Source organism: Nestor notabilis, unplaced genomic scaffold, assembly GCF_000696875.1.
Source record: "Nestor notabilis isolate BGI_N333 unplaced genomic scaffold, ASM69687v1 scaffold15357, whole genome shotgun sequence".
Classification (NCBI taxonomy): Eukaryota; Metazoa; Chordata; class Aves; order Psittaciformes; family Psittacidae; genus Nestor; species Nestor notabilis.
Genome location: NW_009937048.1, coordinates 53,532 through 74,263, shown reverse-complemented (window position 1 = coordinate 74,263; position 20,732 = coordinate 53,532). Strand labels below are relative to the sequence as shown.

Genomic DNA, 20,732 nt, shown 5'->3' with positions numbered 1-20,732 from the left:
CCTGCTGAAGAGCAATGCATTCTAGTTTTATGCCAGAAATGTCCTTTTCTGTGATGCTATGGGATTCCAGTAATTTTTCAACTTTTTTCCTAAATTCCTCTGCAGAGTGTTTAAATTTAATGGATTCTTCCTGAAAGAGAATCATCTTCTTGCGTGCCATTTGTTCATCCAGAGTCTTTTGATGGAGTTCATCCTGTAATTTTTTTAATTTACTACTTAGCTCTTGTATATGAGCTTGTTGTAGTTGTATCTTCTGCTCACTCACTCTCTTTTCCATAGTTAGAGCATTTATTTGGGCATTCAGATTTTTAACCTCCCGGTCAGTGGTTAGGGTGGAAGCACTTTGTTTATCGCATTTTTGTTTATATTCATTAGCTAAATCTTTTGCTTTTGCTAGATCGACTTCTAGGCTTTTGATTTTACATATGAATTCTTGCTCCATTATTGTTTGTTTGTGCAATTGTTCATTTGTTGTATGCAGTTGTTCTTTGAAACCATCTGCTAGGGATTTTAATGCATCATTTTTCCTCTGAATACTTTGTTTTTCCAAAGTCATCTTCTCTGATTCAGACTGAATTTGCTTCATCAGTAGTTTTGTGTCAGTATTCCATTTATTAAGGTCTTCTATCTTTCGTTTCAATGTTTCTGACACCTGATTACTTTTGGCTAATTCATTCTTCAGCAGCTGAATTTCTTGCTGGTTTTCTTTCTCTACTTTGGTTTTTTGAAGCAACTGTTCTTGGATTTTCTCATATTGGTCTTGAAGATTATTTGCTTCTCCTTTACATGACTGTGTTTTGTGTTCAGCTGCTAGCTTCTCTTTTTGAAGAGAACTCATCTGTGAATTTAAATGTTTGATAGTGATTTCACTTTTTGTCTTTGATCTAGTTAGTTCCTCTACTTCTCTTTTTAATTGTGCCTTTTCTTGCTGAAGGGATTTCAGCTCCTCCTGATAGTTCATCTTAATTTTCTTAAGATCTATAGCTTCTTGCATCACTTCTTCAGCTTTATCTGTGGTTCTATGTAGCTGCTTGTCCAGTTCTTTCAGCCGTTGCAAATATCCCTGCTCTACTTGGTCTTTTTCCTCCAACTTAATTTTTAGGCATTTAAGTTCACTATTGACTTTGTCTAGTTTTTCTTTTAATAAACGAGACTTTTCTTCTGTTGATGATTTCTGAAGCTCGATTTCATTCAGTTCGTATTTCAGGTCTTTAATAGTTTTATCAGCTTTTCTGTTAGCAAGGGTTAGCTCATCTATCTTTTGTTTAAGCTCTTCTACCTTTCTGGCTTCTTGCTTCTTCTGGAAACTTGTAATATCAGAATCAGTCCTACACTGGCTGCCCTGCCCAGCTTTCAAAGTTGGCAGGGAAGTTTCTCTAGTTACAGAGTACCTGCCTTCAATGACTTTCCCTCTGGCTTCAGTTTTCTCTCTCTCTTGCATCTTTATTTCTAATAGGCTCCCTTTAAATTCAAGGTCTTGTTCCATTTGCTTTATCAGTTTCATAAATTTCTCCTCTCCTTCTGTTTTCTTCTTCAGCTCGTCCATTAAGTTTCTTTTTTGTTGCTCTAAATCATGGAGATTAGTATCTTTTCTTCTTAGATGCTCTTCAAGGTTTCTTCTGGTAAAGGTGCTTTCTTCTATTTGATTTCGAAAAGCACGAAGGTTTTCTTCCAGTATACTTCTTTGAGTCTCTGCCTGCAAAATGAGCTGCCTTACACGCTCCAACTCCTCTTCTGCATCTGCTTTCTCTTTCTCAATGTTCTCTAGATCCCTACGACACTGCTTTGCCTCTTGCTCAGCCTTGGTCTTCTGAAGGCAGATCTCTTCCATGTCCTTTTGCTGCTTCTTCCGCTCTTTTTCTGCAGCTTCCTTAACTTTAGGGAGCTCCTGTTCCACTTGGAATTTTTGTTTCTTCACATCCTCCAACATCTGCTCAAGGTTTTTTACCTTTCCCATGAGTTTCCTGTTCTCATCAATTGTGCTATTTTGCTGTGCCTTTAGATCTGAATATGCCTCACGCACTGATGCTTCCTTATTCTTTAAAATCTGTGGAAGAATGAGATAAGTTGATATGTACTTTTTGTCATACATCATATAAAATGATAGGGTCTTTGACAAGCAGAATGGAAAATACTTACTCATATATACACGGTATGTCCAGAAAGTAGGATGAGCAGTTCCCACCACCATCAGGCTTCAGGAAGTTACCATTAGCCAAATATGAAACCCTCCGTAAAGATCCACAAAGTGAGGAAGTCCTGAAGCCTTTCACTGCAGTCAGGTGCCTCCTAGCAGTAAGCAGCGTCAAACAACAGCTTGCATATGTTTTATCTCCCAACAAATAGGTAGAGCGAACACTGAGCCAAACACTATGCACAAGAATTCCCAAGGCGAAAGTGGCCTACCATTTCTGCATCAGTTCAGTAGGAATTAGAAGAAGGATTTTATGCTTGCAGGCAAAAATCACACAAGAGAAGTTTGGAAATCCCATCCAAGAAGCAAAGCAATATGGAAAGCTACAGCCAAGATGCACCAGCTTCAGAAACAGAAGTATCTAAACCGCAGCACACCTATGCTTTGTAGTGTGTTCCACAGCCCCAGTGCCTCCACTGGCTCAGTCGGGGGACTGGTAAGAGCACAGCTACTCTGCAGTGCAGACACAGTTAGAAGTATAAACACGGTAATTTGTAAAATCCTAGTGAAAACCAGTCAGTCAGTAGTCTCCATATGCTGGCAGATCAAGGGAAACTCATACAGGATGTGTATTCACCAGAAATAATACAACTGAAACTATACATACCTCTTCATTTAGCACTGTTACAGTGTTAGTTACCAAATGTGAGCTAACATTAACTAAGAACACACCTATATTCCTATGATCATACAAACATGGCACAAAGGGTAATTACAGCAACATTTCCAAATAAACAAAATGTTGGGTTAGTTCGAATTTACCACATTTACTTATATTTTGGATGATACACAAAACATTTCCTAGAAGGCTAATGCAAAGGCAGCTTCTTCAGTTCCTCTCCGTATTTCCCCGTGTCACAATTTTGAACAGACCCCAACAGATACAAAACATTTAAATTGGTTTCTTCTCAGATCTTCTTTATGCTCCCAAACATACAAAATCTATTATGCTTGAAAATCAAGAACTAAAATAAAGATACAGTCACAAACTATATCTTGTTAGCTTTCGTTATTTCTAATGAACATGGCTGAGCACCAGCTGGGTGGAGAAAAGATGGTAATTAAACAGTAATACAAAATAAACATAAAAATAAATTTATAAGAACTTAAAAAAATTAAGGATCACAAAATGCACCATAATTAATAGATCATTAGCATATTCATTGTTTAAATTCTGTTCAATCAATTTTAAATCATTTGACCTCAACATATTATGAGATTCAGATGTTGATTTGTGTTGGTTTAGAATCATTGTTAAATTAACTGTTTCATTTGCTTTGCATAAAAACTCTGGTACCTTAATATTAGTTGTGCTCCTTTTCTCTTCACTGTCATTGTCTCTTTTTTTTTGCTTTTCTTTTTTTTCAAGTGAGGCTTTTTTCTCTGCTTTTTCACAGGATGTTTTCTGGAGTTCAGTGTTTTTCCCAGGTCCCTTTGTGCTATGGCCCTTACCTCTATTGCCCTCTTCTGCAACTAGCAATAAATCTTTATATTTCTGACCCTGTTCTAAACTGTGCTCTACACTCAGCTTATTCCCACTTATACGCGTGTTGTCCAAACCACAAATGTTAGTCTGTGATATCTTCTTCTCACTTCCTTTCTCATTGTGACTCAAAAGCTTTTTTGCTAATCCATGTTCTGATAATGGAAAATAATCCTCTCCTTCAGAAATTACTTCTGAGGGGACTATATTTGCATTTAAATCACCAGCACTTACTAACAATTCTGTCCCTAAACTTGGATCATTCTGCACTGGGGACACTTCAAAATCCAACTGATATAATTCAGAGACTTTTGCTGCATACCGATTCTCTGAAATGTTTCCTGAAGAGACAGGCAAAATTTCTTGCACTGTACTCTTGGCTTCAAAATTTGAGTTTTCTAGGATTTTATTTTCTGCTACGAAGTAACTTTTATACAGAGATGCTCTGTGCGGTTTGTCTGTATACCTTTCAACACCACCAGAAACACCTGGATTGCTCACAGATTGCAAATCTAACTTTGTTTTTCCACTTCCCTTGTGTGCTGCCACCTCTCTGAAAGAAGATGCAACTTTCTCTAAAGGTATTGCATCCCTTTCAGCACACACTTGTAACTCTCTGCCTTCAGAGTTTAAAGTGTTATGGCTATTACTTTTTGTAAAGCCATGTTCTTTATGCTGACGTTCAAAATGAAGTCTTGGTGAAAAATCTTGCTGCTTGTCCAGGACATGCTTTCCAGTTTTTGGAGTAACTTCATCTTTCTTTACTGTTAGCTCAAAACTAGTTTCTGATTGCGTCTCACATTCTTCCTTTGTCAAAACGTCACTCCCTGCCTTTCCTGAAAAATCTTTTCCTGTGGTTCTGTATATCATTACCACTTCAGGCAACTTTGATACTCCCTCTGTTTTGTGTCTCTCTCCATTAAGAATTTGCTCATTTAACATTTCACCAGGTTTGCTACTCACACTCACATAAATCTCAGTTGAAACAGAACAACCTTTTCTATAATTTTCTTCTTTAATTTGATTACCAAACCCCACTAAATTCTCTTCCTCTGTATGTAGCTTTTTTTCACTATTGCCACTAATGCTACTTTCTTGACCACTGAAAGTTAAAATTTGCTTTGATGTTCTATCAGATTTGATTTCATCATATCTGTTTACATCTAATTTTCTTCTGTCCATTTCCAACTTATTTTCTGTGTGTTCAGGAATACTGGAAGAGTTATCTTTTTGCAAATATTCCACATCGATCATGCTTTCATTAGATGCATTTTCCTCTCCAAATTCAACAGCTTCATTACATCCCAAACGTTGAAAGAATTCAGCTGATTTCACAGGTTGCTGGAGTTCACTCCTCTGGTAAGCCCCAAGCATGACAACACATGGAATAAACTGAGAGATCATGGAAAGCATCTTATTTTCTCCTTATTCCATGCATTCTTAATGCTATTACTGAGAGTCAGGAAGAAAGATTGGCATGGAAAATAATCTTGGAACAATCACAGAGTTCAGAGGTCATCCCAGAAGAAAAAAAAAAAATCATTCCTCCTTTGAAAAGGACTATTCGTTTTCTGATTTGCTTAAAGAATGACTATATAATCTCTTTTGGAGAGAAACATTTCAAGAGAAAGTGAAGATTTTAAAAGTATTTTCTTCTCAATTATTTGAAAGGTTGACTCTGCAGCAGGCGTGTATTTCGAGTAATTTTTCTGCTCAATTTCAGTAACCTACTCTTCTTGCTAAGATTCAACCCTATGCATAAATAAAACACTGTCTGAGCCCAAGGAATCAATGCAGAAGAAAGGTAGAAGGAAGAAAATATCTAAACATGTCAAAGAAATTTCAGAAATTAATTCAGAAGGCATCACACCTCCCTGTTTAAAGAACTTCCTTATATGTTGCTAAGTGGACCAGAATGAATACTATGAGTATTGAGTCCTGCATAGGATATCAACAGTGCATGCACACTAAGGTTGCCCTCATCTTAATGTCAGCATTTATCCAAAAGATCAAGCCCTAAAATATGAACATGTTAAAATATACTATGTGCAACTACATCTCCATCAGAATTTAGTGAATCATATGAACCTTCTAGCTGGAAGAACTGGTAAAATGCATGGATGGTATAGGATTTTGGTTATCTGAATGTTAATGGCATAATTTAACACTCCTATCCACCTGTATAAGGAATTTTAGTCTTTCGTATCTGCTGCTAACTTTGTGAGTAATTGCAACAGGTATATTGCTCTTCATATGCCTAGCTGTTATTTTTACTTGGTTAGCTGACAGGGGATGACCTACCTCTTCCTCTTCCAGTCTTTTCAAAGAGTCACCTGCAAACTTAATGTATTGTGTCATCAAGGTCACTAAGGCAGTATAACGAGTCCTTAAATCCATGAACTGCAGAGAAACAAAGAGGTGGGGAAGGACAGAGGGAAACACATTATCCTTCAAAGAATTGATAAACACTACTCTAGAACCCATCCCGATTTTGATTCCAAAATCCTGACTGTGGAATCTGAAGTCCTACTCTTCATTCCAAAGTTGAATGCCATCAACAGGGTGCACTTGCATAAATAAATCTTAAGCATCTATGAGGATAGCCATAAGGAGAAGAAACAGAAAACAATGTTTTGACTTCACAGTCACTTGATTTTTCCCTTCCTGTAAGAACAAGTTATAAGGGGGGCAAACAGTGCTGGTCACTATTCCTCTCTCTAACAGTTAGCAGGGAGATAGATTTATCTTTATCAAGATCCAGCCAGGATATAGTTCTAAACACTTTTACTGAGGTACATTTCTCATACAGCTTTTTCATAATTCAAGAGCAGTACACTGTCTCATTATCCAGATACTGCATAATGAACAACCCTTATCACATCACATACCTATAGAGAAAAAAATAATCTGCTTGGGCTACCCTATTTAATCACTCATAAATCCTAAAGCTCATTCTTGTCTTTATTCTGTTTTAAGCAAAGACTCAAAACCCCCACATTCTCCTATCATAAGAAACCCACTCACCTCTTGAATAATGAAATCTGATGAGCTTTGCATTCTTCTGCGTTTTACTGGAGATTTTTGTTGGGAGTCAACCATAGCTCTGTAGGTCATAGTCTGCAACTCATAGTCCTGTAAAAAGAGAAAAAACCAAAATGATTGGCATTCCACATGATACTGACACTTAAAAAAAAGAGGATTCTAAGTATGACATTATTTATTACCTTCACAGCAGCTGAGTATTGTTCTGAATACTTCTGGCATTCATCTATTTTGCCTTGTTTCATTTCAATCTCAGAAACCAGCATCTGTAAAATATGAATCTACATCTTCATCTTAAAGAGTTATTACTATACTATTAGCATTTCTACTTTATCTGACATCATAAAATTTACATAATATGCTCATTTCCATGTGTGTACATATGGTGAAACCTATGTCCTGGGCTTTGTCAGTACAGAAGCAGTGAAAAAAACTGCCAGGTTTAATAGCTGGTGAGTGAATTTAAAATTAAATCAGGAATATACCATTTAATGCGTATAATTTGTTATTCTGTCTCTTACTTAAGCTACATTTCCTTCTTGCAGGAGACAGTCACTGGGTTTAGCTCTGCTTCCATGAAAATATTTCTACATCCATAAATACCAAGAGCAGTATTGAATAAAAAATGATGTGATAACTAGAGTCCAGAATTTTAGTTACTCTGCAAGGTTCTACTCTTCTCACAGATTTCAGGACCAAAACAATCTCATCTATAAAAAGGCAATAGTCAGCGAGTGATATATATATGACTCCAGCTGCATATAAATATAAAACCATAAAAGCTGGCAATGACTTAGAATTTTTATAATCTAAGGGCAGAGGGATATAAGGACCCCGTATCAAGAAACATGACTGACAGCACTGTGTTAAACTCATGTTTTAATTATCTGGTCATTCTTCACTGCTTTCCTACAATGCAATCTTTTTCATACCTTATGCTGGTTCAACTGTTTAGCCAATGCTTTGCTATTTTCAGGATGGATTTCTTGCATCTTTCGCTGAGTATCTTCCACTTGTTGAATCCAAGTGTCCAAAGAATTGTATGTATCTTTGTAATACTTCAAGGATTTATTAATACCTTCTAAGTCACGCAACCTGATTTTATTTTAGAAGATAAGCCAAAGGAGAGAAGATGAACAACAAAGACAAAAAGTACACTAAACCAAATAGAGCTTTAAAGGCTTTGGATGCTTTAAGTTTGCTATGGCTCACACTGTAAGGATACTAAAATAACACTAATTAAAAAGTAATTTAACTTATCACACACCAGTATTCCCAGCAGAGATCCCCCTACAGAAGAAATTCTGCATATATCCCTCATTAGTGAGCTGAACTGCTTGAAACTCCATAAGCACAGGAAACCCCAAGCAAGAGAGGAGGCTTTTCAAAAGCCATTAATTCTGTTATAAGAAGTGAGAGTATTTCAAATGTGACCTATGTGAATCAGAGAAGAGAGTGTTGTGCTGGAGCTAAGTAGTTGTTCACCACACTCTGTGCCTCCAAAAAAACCTCAGGAGTTACACTAAAACTAAAGCCTTTCAATACTCTAAAGTGCAAAAGCAACTGATCCTGCAAGTCCAGTTTTAAATCTGTTTTTGACCTGACAGTGCTGTGTTTTTCTTGAAAGTTGTTTCCGTACTGATGAGAACATTGACAGTTTTTCTTTCCTTACACCATTACTTCAAAGATCATATAAACATGACCACTTCAACCATCACACGACCATGCAGGATAAACATACTTATTAAACATTTTTTTACAGTTCGACTTGGAATGAATACTTTTAACCACTCTAGCGCTGTTCTAAAGATGCCACAAGAAGACTGAAAAAGAGCAGAGGAAACTGCAGTGCTCAGATTTCATACTTTAGCATGTTTTAAAGTTAATAACCATGGAAAAGAGAAAGGATCATGGTAACTGCAGCCAATATTTGTACATATGTTTTATATAATGATCATCAGTGTCAAACCGTTAGGAAGCAGCAAAGCAAACATTTGCAGAAAGCAGCTTGTTTACAGCTCCATGCTGCAACTACTGCAATCTGTCCTATTGACACTAGAAGCCACTATGTATTAACGGTAATTTTTCAGCATCTTCTATTCAGGATATAGTCCTCTGAGGAAAGCACGTGGTTCACATTTACTCTCTGATAAAATAAGGGCACTTCAGTACCTCATAAAACTACTGTTTTATCATTTAAATTATGTCATGCTATCAAACAATAAAAAATCTGAGGTGGATTTAAAGCTACCCATTCTGCAGTCAGCTTTAATTGAGTCAGCTTTTACTCATCTTCCTTTTAAATTCCAAGAATATTAAACTGAGACAACTAAATCAGTTAACTACAAGTGAACAACTTCAGTATTGCACCTGAGTGGCTATTGAACCCTTAGAAAATGAAGACAAAAATGTAAAAGGTTGTTGTATGAACTTCTATATCAACAGCACTATCTTCTACACCAACAGCTCTTGTTAGGGTTTTCTATGGCTGAATTTAGAGCAACATCTCAAGGGGATACTGAGGCTGCATGGAAACAGTTGCACACCAAAAGAAAATACTGGCACTTCACCAAAAGTTATTGTATCAAAATTATCACAGAAGTCAATGGAAGCTAAGGACTTCCAGACTTAGCACTTGAGTTATTAAAAGCAAGTTAACATGAATCCAATCATAACTGATGAGTAGGCTCAACAGTTTAGCCTATCGGAAGTGGAGAAAACAGATGGTATTTCCACAGAACAGCAAGCCATTTCTGTGGGCTTTTTTCAGAAAGAAAAAAAATGCAGTTCCTCTCTACTGTGTCTCGTTAAGTTGTAAGAAAATAAAGATTCTCTATCTTGTTAATCTTTTGGTGCTCAAGAGTCACAGACATTTCTTGTGTCAGCAGCACAAAAAATAAGAATCCTTTATCTTAGTACATTTCAGAAACAGTTCAGAAAACTCTTCTGACCTATTTCCACGTTCAATTCTGATTATTCTTCCTCAGAAACAACAAAATCAGCATAAAACATGAAGAGATGATAACAAAGAGTTATACAAACCTATTTTCAATTTGAGAATGAATGTTTTGCCACCTCTCGGCTAACTGATCAACTTTTTCTTTATGCCAGTCAAAGTCAAGATCACGTTCCTTGTGCATTTTAAACATCTGATCACTGATCATCTTTGCCTTCTGAAGTTCATCCTCCAAGGAATGGAACACTTGTCTTTTCTCATCTACTTCAGATCTCCATTGCTAGTATGTGACAAATGATAAATTGTAAATAACTCCTAAATTTTGACACTACTTTATAAGTTAGTATTTTACATGATTAAAATGTATAAATGAATAAATGAAAAAATGCTTAAATGAGTATTTTACCTCTCGTTGCCCAAACACTGGTCTGAAGCAATTCATTAGCAATTATGAACTGACAAAATAATTCTAAGTAACAGCATCCCCCACGACACATAGATCAAAACACAGACAGCAAATAAGCATGCTTATCTTACACACTACAGCTTTCAAAAAAATCAGTAGCTAGATGCCAATCATTCTGTCTAACAAAAAAGCATTACTCGTTATTTACAACATTAAAATGAGGTATATGCAGCGCACAAAAAATGCTGAATTACAATCTCACTTTTTCTCAAAGATGTCTGCCAAACCTCCTAGGAAGCCCTGATTAGTGTATCACAGCAGAAGCACAAATGTTACTGTGGCACATTTATATAACAATATATTTATGTTACCTTAGGCATATGTTACCTTCTGAAGAGTCAAAAAATAAGTCTTACAGCAGCGTTAAGTGCCGCTCTCGGAAGTTCAGATACTTCAAAGCATTTCCTAACAGCAAGAATGCACATGCAAACTACTCAATTCCTAATACTCCAAAGCTCTCACTTTTTTTCTGAGATGTCAATCCTAATACAGACTTTCCTTGAAATACATAAGCCAACTTTTGGACATAATATACAGTACAGCTTAACTAAAACAGGTGTTATAAGACAGATCATATTCTTATCTTTCTTAATTTCCCATGAAAAGGTACCAGCCAACTCTTACCTTCAATGTACCCATCAGATTTTCAATATTGTTCTTGTCAGCTGTTACTGCCTCTTCTTCACACAGCTTAGTTTCATAGCGTTTTACTAACAATTCTGCTTCTTGGGTGTTCTTCAGCACCAATTTTATAGTTTTTAATCTGAAAAACAGTAATCTCCTGTTAACTGAACCATAAATAACAACATTCAATGCACTTGTTTTTCAGCCTTTCCGTGTGACTGGGTATCCCTTTATACAATGTTAAAATGTTAACTTCCTTTTCCTTGATCAGTATTATCATACAAATATCTTTAATTGATTCTGAAGACAAAACTAAACTAAACATATGTGGAGATGGCCTATTACGTACTTATCTATGTAAATGGAAGACAGGGAATAAACTTGGCTCATGTTCTGAATAACAACACTGAGCTCAGAGCGCAGAGCAGGGACTGAAGGTGAACCAGCAGCTTGACTGAAAAACTCTTCACATTTAGCTGTAATAACTCCCAAGTCATCCTTCAGTCGATCCAGTTCTTTCTTCAGTTCCTGTAAAATGAAAGGTGATTGACAGTGCTTTTATCCTACATCAACTTGATGTATATCATATATCCTATATCATAATCAGTACAGGTCTGGTCTCCTTTGCTTGCCTTATGTGAATGTCTTTTTTTTTTTTTTAAATAAACATATACATAAGAGAGAAACTAACAGCTGCCATTTATTGGTATCTCTTTTTTCACAAACACAAGCTTAATCTTTGACTCTTATCTTTTCAAGGCGTGCCACAGACCTTCCTGGCTACACTCAAAACATCTGGATACCTCTCTTTAAAAAAAACCTCTTTTCCTAGGTAGAACAGCCTTTCTCAGGAGCCTACCTCTTGCTCTGAAATCCTAACCAAGTTTTCATGTACATCATCCCTTTCCACTGGGGTTCGGATCTGCTGTATTAACCGCTCCTCACAATTCTCCAGCCGTAGTCTGATATTTCTGACTTCAGAGATGTACAGATTGTAAATAGATTCTTCCTGCTCCTCTGATGGAAGAAACATGCACATGTTAGCAAACAAAGCCATCATGTCATTTTCACTATGTCTTCTAATGAAATGCTTTATAAAGTCACCATTCTACAGCTCTTTTCATAACTGGCTGAAATCCCACCAGTTTTGATTGGAATTCTGGCTATAAGGCAAACTTTAAGGAACCCTTAAATATTAGCTATTATTAGATCACCTCCTCAGACATGAAAAATTCACATACATCTTTGACCAGACATTCCAGGTACAGGCACCACCCCTATGCAGATGACTGCTGAACTCAGTGGCTGATTCCTTTGGTCAGATGATATCAGGTACAATACTACAGTAAACCCCCAGGGTCTTTTTTCTTTATTTTTAAATCCTCTCAGGTGCACATCTTTCCTTACGTGTAGTGAATTATGTTAATGCAGTAATCAGCTTTGCACTACTGTTATTTCTTTAAGTCATTACCCACTTCACAGTAAATCAGAACACATATTTGAGGCTTTTTGTTCTTACTGTATTTAAAAACAGAGTTAAGAGAGCAGTAACTACAGGTATTCTGTGAAGCTAGGAAAATATCTAGGACACTTTTCTTGTCCTTCTTAACAGTGTGAAAAAAGTTCTAAGTTGGTTTATGAACTCAACAAAGTAAGCAAGTTGCATTTCCAGCATTCAAAACCAAGGAAGTCATGACTAAACAGTGAGGTGTAATGCACAGAATAAATTCTTTGATATACTCTGTATATTACATAACACACCAATATTTTCACACAGCTCAATATACACTGCTAAAAAAGCTTAGAGCTTCCGTACTATGTAATTGTGCACACTTAAAATGATGGCTCTCTAGTTGTTCAGAAGAACCGGGACAGTGACAATACAAATATGATAAAATGGGTAATTCACTAGAGTGAATTCAGAGAGAAGTTAAATCAAGAATTACAATCTTCTTTCTGAGGAAATCTTTCTACTGTTCTCAGCTAAGTTTTACCTCTTTCTGCAGATTTCAAAAGCTCTTGATAGTATTGCTTGCAAACATTAACTTCCCTTTCCAGCTGTGCTGTATCGGAGCTTGTAAAGATCTTGGACTCCTGGCTATCTTCCACAAAATCATCAAAGCGGGACTGCAAATTGCTTAGAACCTGCTGATGTTCACCTGGCAGCATTGTCTTTATCTGCAACAAATTATAAACCCAAGGCAGGATCAGCAATGACTCACACAGTTCCTTGTAATGCTTTTTATCAAAAAGCAACATTGTCCAATTACTAAGATGGTAAAGTCAAAGAATCAAGGTTCTGAAAGCTTGCTTGTCCCTAAGATGAAGTCCACTTGACAACACATGGTTTACACCCACCACAAAATCCTTTTCCATCTTTAATGCCAGCAATGGGCTGCATTAAGCCAACCCTGCATCAGGCATCATTTCTCCATCTACTGCCACGTAGCAACAATCAAGCAACCAGCAAAAGTCATACAAGCAGGGACACCTCAAGAATTATTTCAGATCCCTTCTTTCCAAGAGCAACAGTGGGAAATCAGGAGTGAAAATGTCATTTTGGGTATTGCAAATATTATTTCAATAGTTTGTGGACAGATACACACCAATGTTGTATAATACACTATTATATTAAATACCATTATGCTATACATCTAACATTGTGTAATTCAGTGATCTCACACACTGTTTTAGCCAGAAAGAACAGCATTCTGATCTATATCACTACTTCATGTCTGACAAACTGATCCTAGCCAGTTATTTAACATTTGAGATTACAGATACATGTAAGAATGAAAAAATGCATTATGAAGGAATGAGTGTTCAGTTGAAAGACTAAATATCACTTCACAGCTGTTCAACCATTCATAAGAAACTGCAGCACAAGGAAGTAATGGGGGTTTTCATGAAGATTAACCTTAGCCTCATGAAGCTAATCTGCACAGGTATTTCCAACATAAATGCAGAAAGGTAGACTCTTGCAGAACAAAATTCACTGATCATTGCTTTCGAGAAACCCTGTCCCTCTGCTGAAAACAGGTGACTAGAGAGATGAGCACAATAAAGCTGCAGGTAGCTCATGACACCACCTCTCTTCTCCTTCCCCAAATATATCTGTGTATGGCTGCTTAGATCAATGCAGAATGTTGCACAGCAGTGACCAGCATGGCCATTGCCAGCTATTCCCACACAGAAGATGAAAACGGCTGCAAATTGTTGATTATACGTTTCTGAGTACTGTAGTGAATGGCTACAAGGCCCTTCCTAGACATAGCACATACCGAGGCAACATTGCCAGCTCGAACTGCTTTAATTTCATTTGTCAGGTAATGCCAGGACACCACACTCTTCATGTTTACATGTGACTCGTGCCAAAGGGCCAGAACATTCTGAAACTGCTGTTCAATCCTGAAACATAAAAAGACTCCAACTTTAGATCAGAATAACACATGAAACGGGGGGAAAAAAAGTTTTTACTTTAACCCAAGCTTCATATATATGTATCATTTTAAAATGTTTTGTTTTCTCCCTACCTGTTAGCTGTATCTATCGCTTCTTTGTTTGGTGGAGGAACTGTAAAGCATACAGATGGAACCATGGCCTCATTACCACTCGGGCTAATGACTTTCCATTTAGCACGATGGGAGTTGTTTGCTAGTATACACTCATCATCTTTGTAAATAGTTATCTAGTATTAACAGAAAAGCAGAATCATTTAATTACAAAATACTTGTACAAAGCCCTTCTGTATATGATGTCAACAAATAAGCAACAGAACAAGAAAACCAATGTTCAACACAAGTATTTGCTCTTGTTTAGTAGGGTGGAAGAAATTTAGAGTCCAGCATTCACCACGAACATGGTAATTAATGAAACTTTAGTTTAATTCTCACATCTCTAATTGATTTGAGGAAATTCAAGTTTCTAACCTCAATTTGTCTATAGTCACAGATGGCTTTAATTGGGATGGATGTTTTGAGTATACAGTCAGGGTTCCTTGGCTTCAGCTGAATTATTGCTTTTGCTCTTCCCACAAGGCCTGCTACTGTGCTTTTATACTGCAAGAGTTGTTCTTTTTCTTCCTAAACAGTTAAGAGAAGAATACGTCAGAAGAGATGGCTGGAGTACAGTGCTACTTCTTTGATCCTCTTAAGCTTTTCTTTTCATGACTTCATTTACTGTGTTTCTTAAAAGTAATACATTTTGCAAGAACAAGTATCTTTCTGAAGCCACTGGTTTCCCACAACATCTGGGACTGTAAATATAGAGAAATAATTAAAGCTATATTTTAAAGTTATGAAAAAGTAATTTCATATGGAGAGATACAATTATTTAACCGTAAGTTCTAAAAAATAGATTTTTTTCCCCTTCACTTTAAAGGAATAACTTTAACACACATCTTTTATATTCAACTATATTCTATACATTTCTGGTTTAATTGTAACTCGCATTAATAGGATGCTTGACTTCTCACCATAGACTCCTGGACAAGGTCTTCCAGCCTATGAAGGCTGCTTGATCTATCGCAACTGTATTTTCTGTATATGGTGTCTTTCAAATTCTTCAAATATTCCATGGCTTCTTTGGCATCACTGAAAAACTAGGGTGAGATAAATATCTGGGTTATTTTTAAACAACCTAAGTACTATACAAACAGCCACACTATGAAGCTTTTCTTTGTGATGTCTCTTTAAAAATAATCTTTTGTAGTAGCTTGACATGACCGCTTTACCACACAACATTATTCATGATCTCACGTCTAAAAGTACTCTTCAAGAAGGCACACACTGTAACACCAGTTATTCTTGGTACTACCTACATGCAAAATCAATTCAGTAGTTATTGAACCTTTAGATAATTACTGTTCCTGTAATGGAAAATTTTTTCTGAAGTGATTCTTACTTCCCTTAGAATTACAATTGCTTTCACATGTAAAGAACAGCCAAAGTCTACAAACTGCAGCAAACTAGCTGCAAAATTCAGCAAGTACCCTGGAGCAACCATTTCATACAGGAGGGGAAATGAGCTGCCACACTTGGTAGTTCTGCATGGGCACCTGCACCTCCCTACTAGGGTCCTGGTTAAGCACAACTGGGAAGGAAAATGTCCTGTGATAATCCTTGCCCCATCTGTCCCTGAAACCTCATTTCCTAAATCCAGAATTCCCATTTCTTCCCCCTACATTCCATTTCTATTTGGGTAGTCCTGGAACAACCACCTATGATATGTTCTCCCTCAGCCATCACCAACCATCCTCCCCTCTGCATCATCTGCAAAAGCTATAACGATGGCAGTTGTACATGACAGGGAGAGAACATGTCTTTGTTCTCAGAGTCTCTACTTGCAGCTGTGGCACTCTGAAAAAATGCCAGGCCGTATTTTCATCTGCTGTGAACTGATATAACTGTAGTGAAGACAATACAGATCTGGCAACACTGTGTGAGCACAGCTTATCATCTAATGATTGCGTATGACAATTGTCAATTCTACAACTGCTGTGAGGCAGCAACTAGCATGTTTGGTGGAACTTTCTGACTATGGAAAAAACTTAAAAACATTTCACATTTTTATTGATTTACTTTCTTACCTCAAAATATGCAGCATTTTCTCTCAAATGTTGTTCAACACAGTGACAGAGCTGAAGAATCCAGCTCCACTGTGTCTGCATTGCAGCTCTATAGGCCTTTAAGGAAGAGAGATGCATTTTGTAGAAGGAAATTAAAATTAAAACATACATACAATTACAGTATTAGGGAAACACAAAAGTAACGTAGCAAACACAAGCATCTAAACCTGACCTCCTCACCCAGGAAAAGCAAGCTGCAGCAAAGAAAATTCCAATTAGAAGTGAGAAAAAACCTGTCCTACAGCATAGTCAAACATAACAAATCTTGCGCAGAGGGGCTGTGAAATCACCATCCTCAGGCAGGTTCAGAATCCAGCCACTAAAAGACCTGACACTGCTTTAAGCAGGGGCTGGACTACACCTTCTGAGGTTGCCCCAGTCTAAGCTCATCTACAATTCTGTGTCCCGATTTACTCAATCAAAATAGCTGGATTCTTGCGTGGAGGCAAATCAGATTATTACAGTAACACTGAATACACAATAAAAAGAATTGATCAGGACTCGCTGCAACGTATAATTTTGCGTAGCAGTTGCACAGAAACTTAAAGAACGTAACCCTACTTGAATGATGTCTCCTATACTGTCCGCAGGGTGCTGCCACTAGAGATGCACTGCACGAGTGCTCACCAGCAGAGGGTACTCTTGACTTTGTGAAATCAGCCAAGTATCTCAATTTTGCAATTCTGTATGCTGCTCAGGGAATTCAAGAGTTTTTCCATTGGTTTCAGTGAATTTCAAAATGATGCCTTAATGCCTAGATTCTTTTGCAGAAAAGGCATCAATTTCCTATAAATTTCTCTCTCTCTCTTCCCTCCCCCACTCCCCTCCCCCCCGATGTCCCAATATGGCATTATTGCAGACATCATAACCTGCATAATCATTTTCACTGCTATGGTCTGGTTTCATAACATATATATTTACCATTTTCATAAATATTAAGTATATTCCACTGACAAGAAGCCATTAGAACAGCATACACTTTTGAAGAACAGAACTCCCTGTGTTACATAAAAAGTCATTTATTATTCCAAGTAAATGTCACGAGAAGGAAGGAAGGGAGGGAGGAGTTTTCTTCATGTTTCCAATTTACGCAGATATAAACTCACTGAGCTGGAGAACCATAAAAATCCATCCTCTCTGTTTTTTAATTCTCATATAATAAAACAGCTTTTTATTGTTTCCATTTTTACCACCCACTCTCTGTATTTACTCTTTCCTTGAAGATCACAGGGAAAAGTAGTTTAAATTCTCCTTTGGAAACTTGCTACGACCCTACAACAGCTACAATAAATTTTCTGTAGATGGTTTACCTATAATATAGAGCTTGATTCAATCCTGAAGTAAGTCACATCACCTGGTCAGATTTTTAACATCCAAACACGTTTCATTATGAAACCAACCCTAAACAATAATTAGAACCTGTACATAAGCAACTGAAAAACTCCACTGAAACTCCTTTCAATACAACAGGAGATAAACCACATAAGGACTGTTCTGTGCCGCCAGTCTGCCAATGCAATGTACCAATAACTCTAGAAGCTGTGTGCATGACCAGAAATACCTGCACAGACCAACTCTGGAAATTTCAATTTTAAATTTCAGGGGGGTTTTAGCTAAGCAACCCAAGATGTTTTTACTTTTCTTTGAAACAAAGACAGACACAATAGTGACATAGAAGACGTAATAAAAAAGGCCCCATTATTTAGAGTTTTGTTCCATTTCTTGTGAGTTAGCACTTACTTTCTTTTCCCCAAAAATCTAAAGCCTATTAAATCACAAAACTGTTTTCTTGTTTCTGTGTTGTTTTTACTAACTTACCTCAATGGTTAGCCTGGCTGGATGATTCTCAAGAAGCAATTGCTCAGCTATTTCTTGAACTGATTTAATAACTTCTTCTTTTTGATCAAGTTCTCTCATTAACTCCTTTTTTCAGACAAAAAAAAAAAAAAGAAAAAGACAGAAATGTTTTAGGAATCTCTTGAATTCTGAAAGATGATTTAAATATTCTCTCTGCGTTATGCTAGCAATACATACTGCATGGTATTCCTTTTTTCTTGTTATATTGGAGTTTCTTTCACTCCAGTCATATGCAACCTCTTCCTCTTCTTTTTCATTGAGCCATATCAGCTCTCTAGTAGCACGAGACACAAAATTGTGAAGAGTATCTAGATGTCTTTCCTGATTTCTTGACGTGTTCTTTATTAAAAGGAAAGAAGATTTACAAATATCAGAAATTAAAGCTCATCCCTTATCAAAGATGATGTACATAGAAAAGCTGAGCATCAGAGAGGCATCACAAACTTACCAAGAGTTTTGAGTACTGACTCTCCAGTTTGTGCAATTTTTCTGCATAACTGAGTTTAAGAGGGGCAGTCATTTGGATCTGTATTTGGCATATGAGGTTAAAAGACAACAAATAGGTTAGATGTGTTAAATTATTAGATCTACTGGTTTCATGATGTGTCATCTAGTAATCAGAAGTAAAACTAAGACGGACAGTTCTAAAATTCAACATTAGTTTATGGGTCACCCAGTAAGAAAGTAACCAAAGAAATAAAGCATATGGTGCTGTACCTCACTCATTTTAGCTTCTTTAAGGCTGGATTCAAATTCCTCAATAGCTTTGTGGACATTTTTGTGATTTTCTAAATGGCTTTCAACACTTGGTAAATCTGAACCCCATTCTGCTCGATCAAGTTGCACCTTACAAACAAGAAGGAAAAATTAGCCATGACCTACAAGGAATAAATGTAACCATTAGAAGAAGACACTTTCTAGAAAGATTGCTACCTGCATTTCTTCCACCCAGCTCAATAGGTCCTGGACAAATTTCATGTTCACCTCTTCTTCTGGTAAATTCTGATCCACAAAAGCTGATTTCATAAGAGGTTTCCTGATTTGCATCAGTTTGAGTGTTTGCAGAGTCCCATTGTCTACTCCTGTCACATAGCTTTGAATTAACCGTGGTGGGACACCTGGTGTGTAAGTGGGAGTGATGGTTGGTGTGAGTCTGGAAGTAAGACCTGATGAAAGGCCAGATGTCAAGCTGGAAGAAGTCAAAGTAGGTGTTAAACCTTGGGTCATTGCAGCATTTGATTCAGGGGTTAAATTTGCTGTAAATCCTGAGTTTAAGCTTTCGGTTATTCCTGATATCATCAGCTTTGTCTGCTCTGTTGTCAGTGCACGCCCCTTGTTGTACACGGAAGAACATTCGGTCCGTATGGACATCAGTTCATCATGAAGCTTTGCAACTCTGTTAAAAGAAACAAAATAAATAAACAAAGATCATTGTGATGAATACTTATGATTATGGTTTACCAAGTTGAACTGAATAGCAATATGAATTTGTATGATCTGTTACACTTTAATCATACTTAAATAATTATAAATAAGCATTTCTATCAGAAAGTATAGGGTACATCAGCTTATACTTCTATAAATACAGGTAATAGATGCAGAGATCAGGCGATGACTAGCAAATCGGCATGATATGGGCACCAGCATGCACCAAACACAACTCCAGGGAACAATCAGCAAAGCAGAAATCTTACAAGATACTACATGTTGCAGCAGATCAAACGCTTGCAGTTAGTTCACTGCCAAGGAATTGTTTTGTGCTTGATCCCACCCTGTCCAGGATGAATTCTGAAAAACTTTGGAGCTACTTCTTCATAAAATTGCATTATGCTGTTTAAATGCATCTTTCTGCCAAGACTGTACACACTCTGCCAATGTTACCCCACTTAATACCTGTTAAGACACCTACAGCTATCACCAGAAATCTTGACTCCATTTTTAAAATCAAAGTTAGCAAATTCTAAAAGCATTTTAGGTGCAAAAATATAAGCTAACATCTCTATACTCAGGTATCTAGTAAACATTAAAGTCATGTTTGATGAATGACTTCACTTTAACAAATGAGCACTAACAGCTCCTCTTAATCTTCAACATTTATGGGCAATGTACCCACCAGAATACCTGATAATCTTTATTTGTATGTCCACTGACAGATTGTTAAGTTTATCCACAAACATAATGATTTGAAAATATTGTCCATAATGGGTATCCATTTACTTATTTATTCATATAAATACACTGAAAAGTACCTTTGCACAAGCTGGTCTGCCTGATAGTATTTTTCATCGGTAAGAATTTGGGTATTAATCAATTGCTGGCGGAGAAGGTTCTCAGATTCAAGAAGATAACCAGCTATCTCTGCTTCATGTTGGAATTGGAGCCCTGATTCCAGTCGCTTGGCGTCCTGAATAAATACAAGAAAGCCATTAAGCCCCACAGCTAAACCAAACAGAAAAGAGATGTTAGAATTCTTAATATTTTTGT

The 20,732-nt window shown here is 36.9% G+C and overlaps 1 protein-coding gene across 1 annotated transcript in view; it reads right to left on the bottom strand.

Moving 5' to 3' along the window:
- LOC104408900 (plectin-like) overlaps nt 1-20,732 on the bottom strand; it is a 24,600-nt gene that overhangs the window by 3,197 nt on the left and 671 nt on the right. Inside the window, exons 3-23 of the mRNA XM_010018635.1 lie at nt 20,498-20,652; nt 19,182-19,644; nt 18,966-19,094; nt 18,697-18,774; nt 18,426-18,587; nt 18,210-18,314; nt 16,353-16,448; nt 15,240-15,365; nt 14,695-14,847; nt 14,299-14,453; nt 14,047-14,173; nt 12,760-12,943; nt 11,625-11,782; nt 11,115-11,293; nt 10,766-10,904; nt 9,762-9,955; nt 7,652-7,814; nt 6,902-6,985; nt 6,702-6,809; nt 5,979-6,077; nt 1-2,047 (exon numbers count right to left, since the gene is read on the bottom strand). The exon at nt 1-2,047 is cut by the window's left edge and continues 740 nt beyond it. Coding sequence (XP_010016937.1) covers nt 1-2,047; nt 5,979-6,077; nt 6,702-6,809; nt 6,902-6,985; nt 7,652-7,814; nt 9,762-9,955; nt 10,766-10,904; nt 11,115-11,293; nt 11,625-11,782; nt 12,760-12,943; nt 14,047-14,173; nt 14,299-14,453; nt 14,695-14,847; nt 15,240-15,365; nt 16,353-16,448; nt 18,210-18,314; nt 18,426-18,587; nt 18,697-18,774; nt 18,966-19,094; nt 19,182-19,644; nt 20,498-20,652 — 5,104 coding nt within the window. The remainder of the gene's footprint in view (nt 2,048-5,978; nt 6,078-6,701; nt 6,810-6,901; nt 6,986-7,651; nt 7,815-9,761; nt 9,956-10,765; nt 10,905-11,114; nt 11,294-11,624; nt 11,783-12,759; nt 12,944-14,046; nt 14,174-14,298; nt 14,454-14,694; nt 14,848-15,239; nt 15,366-16,352; nt 16,449-18,209; nt 18,315-18,425; nt 18,588-18,696; nt 18,775-18,965; nt 19,095-19,181; nt 19,645-20,497; nt 20,653-20,732) is intronic.